We start from the raw sequence: 5,599 nt of genomic DNA, 5'->3' as shown, positions 1-5,599 counted from the left end.
GAGATTTGTGCTTCTTTGAGATGTATCATTATGTGATTACCCTGTACAAAACTGTTCATCAAAATACATGGTTTTGTCATCATTAAAAAGGGGGGTATTGTTAGGACAAGATTTGGTTTTGCATCTATACCTTTGAGTTTTGATGATAACAATGCAGTATTTATGTGAGAATAATTTTGGTACTCTAATGGTTTGTTATTGTGTAGCCTTAACAACCAGTTTTGATTATGAGTTTATGACGTGCTACGTTATCAGTTTTTGAACATTTGTTCCGAATTACGCTTCTGTACTGATTCACTCATGAGAAGTTTTGAAAGATGTTATGTTGTTGCTGCAATATTATTTTTGCTTTTGTGTTGATTCACTCATGAGAAATTCTGAAAGACTTTATGTTGCTGCTGCAATGCTCTTTCTGCTTCTGTGCTGATTCACTCATGAGAAGTTATGAAAAACACTATGTTGTTGTTGTAATGTTCTTTCTACTTCTGTGCTGATTCACTCCTGAGAAGTTCTGGAAAGATGATATGTTGATGTTGCAATACTCTCTCCACTTCTGCTTCTAGGTGTGACTCTAATAATTAAGCTTATAAAGAATGGCAAGCTTCTGAAGTTTTGTTACTTAGCTGAAGACTCTGAAGATCTTAAGTCAGATGCTGACGTTGTCGAGGTTCTAACTAAAGATTCTAAAGATTCTGATTGCAGCAGTATGTTTCTTCTTTTCATGCTTCATCAACTTTTCATCAGAAGGCAATGAATTTAAAGATAAGATCAAGTGGACACGTGATCAAACAGTATATGGTACAAATAAAAAGTATTCCTTCCATTCCTAAAAATATGGGCGAATGATAATATTATTCTTCACACCTGCCACTATTCCGTTAGTGGACAACTGTTATTTAGTATCCTGAATTTTCCCTCAAATGGTTCTTTTCTTATGCTATATAAGTAGGACTTGGAGACTTGAAGAAAGCCAATGTAACAATCTACAAGATTGTTTTCTACGCGAAAAAACTCTCAACTTTGTGCATACTTTTCTTTAAGTAATTGTATTTCATTTGTGTAGAAGCAACTTGTAACACAAAATATGTATTTCAAACTTGTTTGTTTGATTTCCTTAAGGAGACTAAGTTATAGTCGGATCCTTAAGAAGGAAAAGAAAGTTATTCTTTGTGATTTCCTTAAGAAGATTGAGTTGTAGTCGGATCCTTGAGAAGACAAAGAAAGTTGTTCTTTGTGATTTCCTTAAGGAGACTAAGTTGTATTCAGATCTTTGAGAAGACAAAGAAATTTGTTCTTTATGATTTCCTTATAACTTGTTTGATTATAGTGGATTATGACCTTGTGTATAAGGCGAAATCACCTTGGCGGGTGGACTGGAGTAGCTTTGATTTCAAGCGAACTAGGGTAAAAATCCTTGTGTCTTTCTCTCATTGTTCTTTTGATTGTGTGGATTTTTTGAGTTGGTAAGAAGCTTTTATTTTTAAAACTCAATTCAAACCCCCAATTTCGTGTGTTTTTCACACCTTCATGGTAGACATAACCAAATTCCATATTTCCTGTTGTTGTTTGATGCAAATCACAAGTAGGCTTGATTCAAATTAAGCTTCAGAAAAACCATGATTTAAATTTTGTAACCTGTGATTCAAGTTACACTCAATATTTTAACTTATACCAAATTGCTTAGGCCAAAACCACATTGCAACAAATCTATAACTAATTTATTGAATGTTAGGGTATCTCAAAGGTACAAATCTAATAGAATAATCGAAACAACAAAATTAAACAAAATTAAACAAAATTACAAATATCAATAAATCAAGTTGTATAATATCAAATTTAAACAGAACATAAAAGTAAAAGATAATACCAACTTCAATTTCATAATCCTCATCGATACTGCATCATTATGCCGAGCAACTTCTAGGTCACCATATTATCTATAGTATTGAGAATATTGATTTATTCCACATGATTCTAGGGGAAGAGGCGGCATCTATACTCCAGTGGGAGCACATCATCCTCACCAATCATCATCATGCCATTCTCGGAGGGAAGACATACATGATGATGAGATATAAGTTTATGACCGAAGAAGGAATATGCTTTACAAGCATATCCTCGACGGATAGATCCTAAAGTCCCTAAAAAAACTTGAAGCTAGGATGGAGTGAAGTGGATACTACGCTTAAGTATCACCCCACCCAGTGTGCAGTGATGTGTAAACTAGTCATTGTGACCCTGAAAGCATCCATCATGGCGTGGTTCAAGACCGGGTCTGAAGTTTATATAAACTATTGGAAAAAGATCTATGATTTTCTTACCACCTAATTCCCCGTCTAAAAACAACAACCCACAACAATAGACTTCCTTAATGGAATTTAAAAAAAGGAATCCCTACATTAGGAATGAATGATCTATTAAAATGTTGGATACTCAATAAATGATTGAGGAAATACTATATGTTTTGAGAAAAATAATGAAAAAAATGGTCGGGATCTTGAACGACCTCATGACTAAGGCTTATCCCTACATTAACTATATAGAGAAACTCTTGGATAAAGAATTAGAAAAAGATAGGGAACTAGTGAGCACGATGAATAACCTATTGATAGAGAGGGACCATAACCGATGCTGGGACGAAGGAGACTAAGGGCTGCTACCAGATTCTCATCTTACATTCCCTTGAACACATCAAGGGAAAATATTTCATAGGAGTATGCTAACTCTGAATTAAAGGAAGTCGGGATAAGAAACTCTTAATTGATAAAAGAATCAACTAGGATCGATAAAATAAGGTTCTGACGTTTCCACAAGAGCCGTGGGTACAATTTAGATGGATGCGTGTACTTGAAAGATGAAATTGAGAAGCTAATTAAGAAGGGAAGTTTAACCCAATATACCCAGGGGGTCGGTCAAAAAGATGATCGTGGAAGAAATAAAGATTACAAGATGCAAGATGAATTAGGAAGAAAGAAGCGACCCCCTCGTCTAGAGAAGGTGTCCCCAAAAAGAAAAACTAAGTCGCGACTAAGACCAAAGGAGGTAGGGATGTCAATGGATAGAGTTTGGACATAGTACTATACTATATATCCATATACCCAAGGTTTGAAAAAAATCCTCGTACCCGAGCCATACCCCTGTGGACATCAATGTTTGTGCCCATACCAGTACCTTATGGATACCTAAGTACTGTATCCATTACCTGCAATTATAGTAAAATTAAAACGATGGTTTTTTCATAACTGGACATTATCATAAATAATTATAACCTACATCCAGTTTATTACAAGAAGGGATGTAATTTATCACAACAAATGGACTATTCTCCATCCATTCAGGATCAATATCAGTGTTACATTGTCATATCAGAGACACCAATTGGACCACATAAAACTATGTCTCAACCATATAAGAATCTTGGTCAGTGTTGAGTATCATCGTATATTAGTCGACAATGATATACGTGTTCGCTTCAAAAACATGCAACTAAAAACTGAAGATGTTGTGAGAACCATGTTCTTAATATTTAGTTAATATCATTTTATTAGACCTATCGATTTGGACATTATCTTAATTAAATATCTTGATGCTTCCTATTCGAACCTGGTTCGTCATAGAATGTTAGGTGAAATTGCGACATACATGTTTATGTCAAATAAAGAAATAATTAGTTTTTCTCATCTATGGTCTTGTTTTACATTTACTAATATTTTTGATTATTTATAAGTTATTGTGGTCTTGTTTTGTATTTACTAATATTTTTTATTATTTACAAATTATTTTTGATGTTTGACATGTAAAATTTGAAAAACATTTTTGACAATTATTTTCTTTTTGGAAAGTAGGGGTGGGAAAAGAAAATCACCCTTACCATTGGTTACTATGACTTGTTTAACACTTCAGCCCATATCTCAATCAAAAGAAAAAGTTGAGCCCATCTGAAATCACATTGCAATTCCACGGATCCAGTTTTAGGTTTATCGATCAACAATGGCAGTGAAAGCTTATGCTACAGAAGCAGGAAACGATGACAAAGTCCAATCCGATGTTCTCTCCAAAGCCAGAGAATCATGCTACAAGGTAACTCTCTTCCTCTTCTCTCCATTCCTCATCAATAGTTTGGTTTCTATGGTTTAAGCTTTATCATTTTCTTTGTTCCGTTACATTGAACCAGGCTCGCGATGCTTTCTACTCGTGCCTTGAAAAGCAATGTGATAAGAAGCCAACCGAGATTGCATCCGTAGGTTTGCTTTATCCCATTGAATGCAAAAAATCCAGAGATCAATTCGTAAATCAATGTCGATCTTCTTGGGTAAGGGTAACCCTAACCCCCTTTTCAATCTTTTTTCTGTTTTGATCTTGCAATTGTAAAAATTGATGCTTTTTCTAATTGGGTATGTTGATTAATCATGTGGCAGGTGAAACATTTTGATAGACAATATTGCAGGAACAAAAGGGGTCAGAGGCTTTTGGATGATAAAGGCTCTAGGAGAGGTCCGTTGTTGCTTCCACAGCCTTACACTTTGAAACCCACTCCTTGATTTTCATGAACCATTCATCTAGTAGTAGATAATGGTTAATTCAGATTCACTGATATAGCTTATGCATGATTCTTTGGTCGGAGTATGTTCATGTTTTGATAAGTGTTTGTTTTTATTACAAATATATGTTTAGTTAGCATTAATCACAATGTTTTTTCAATAATTCTAGCTGCAATAAAAATATGTATCTCTCTGGGAGATTCAGTTTAATTTTCTGAGTAGAACATTACGACGAAAGTTGATCCATGTAGCCGACTCTACTTAGTGGGATTAAGTTTGGTTGTTGTAGGAGATTCAGTTTGTAGTGTAGAGTGGTCATGAGTGAAGAATACCCTCATTAGGTTTAGTTTAATGTTGGCAGGGGTGTAAAACTTAAAGGTGATATTGGCTCTTATCTAAGATGTACATCACTTTGATGTCTTGCTACTATGGGTGGAAGTGGAGTACTTGTCTGAATCTGTTGCAAACTGAAGCTGTTGAATGGCTATCATGTTTTGCTTGCAGCATATTTGGATGTTGAACATGGCTTTACCATCACGGTGTTCTTAGATTTACAGTGATTAGTTTGTACCTGATAACTTGTATTTGTTACCGGAAGAATTTGACTATTCAGAATGTAAAGAATTCAATACTTTATAGCTTAATTTGCCTGCTTCTGTTATGAAGTGTATAGAAAAATGATTAAAGCATCTTGTTTGAGGAAGGGAAAAAAATGATTACTCTTTTAAACATCTTGGAAATATGACCAATTTCATTCACTTCCATTGTCTGTCTTCGAAATCTGAATCTTCTTTATGCCACATTCTACGGCACACCTTGAAAGATTTTGTAAATGCTGAATGCTTTCAAAGGTTGCCTTAAATTTACTTCCTCAGTGCTGTCAAATTGTGCCCATGGTGGCGCCTTTGACAACCGAGGATGGCATGATTGCATTTCATGTTGTATCAAAATGGTGGATTTTTTGCTTTGGTTCGCCATCCGCAATTAGTCCTTAGACATTATTGATTCACCTCTTGCCTCTAGCCTATAGAGACATTGTATCACATATAACTCTAATC

The 5,599-nt window shown here is 34.9% G+C and overlaps 1 protein-coding gene across 2 annotated transcripts; it reads left to right on the top strand.

The window, feature by feature from the left end:
• The first annotated feature begins 3,913 nt into the window (after nucleotides 1–3,913).
• Nucleotides 3,914–5,202, top strand: LOC127138416 (uncharacterized). Of its 2 annotated transcripts, XM_051064856.1 has the most exons (4): nucleotides 3,914–4,080; nucleotides 4,175–4,312; nucleotides 4,419–4,494; nucleotides 4,903–5,202. In XM_051064856.1, the coding sequence occupies exons 1-4, from the start codon at nucleotides 3,991–3,993 to the stop codon at nucleotides 4,908–4,910; spliced, it is 312 nt and encodes a 103-aa protein (XP_050920813.1). In that variant the 5' UTR covers nucleotides 3,914–3,990; the 3' UTR covers nucleotides 4,911–5,202. The 2 variants fall into 2 exon arrangements, with proteins under 2 accessions (XP_050920813.1, XP_050920812.1); XM_051064855.1 differs by having other exon boundaries at nucleotides 4,419–5,202.
• The last annotated feature ends 397 nt before the right edge of the window (nucleotides 5,203–5,599 follow it).

This window comes from Lathyrus oleraceus, chromosome 4 (assembly GCF_024323335.1).
Source record: "Lathyrus oleraceus cultivar Zhongwan6 chromosome 4, CAAS_Psat_ZW6_1.0, whole genome shotgun sequence".
Lineage (NCBI taxonomy): Eukaryota > Viridiplantae > Streptophyta > Magnoliopsida > Fabales > Fabaceae > Lathyrus > Lathyrus oleraceus.
This window is presented reverse-complemented; position numbering and strand designations above follow the sequence as displayed.

Bases quoted from the DNA above. Each gene is read 5' to 3' on its own strand.
- LOC127138416 (XM_051064855.1), top strand. From the start codon at position 3,991: ATGGCAGTGAAAGCTTATGCTACAGAAGCAGGAAACGATGACAAAGTC. The intron at 4,081-4,174 runs GTAACTCTCTTC...ACATTGAACCAG, and splicing joins CCAGAGAATCATGCTACAAG to GCTCGCGATGCTTTCTACTC. The intron at 4,313-4,418 runs GTAAGGGTAACC...ATCATGTGGCAG, and splicing joins ATCAATGTCGATCTTCTTGG to GTGAAACATTTTGATAGACA.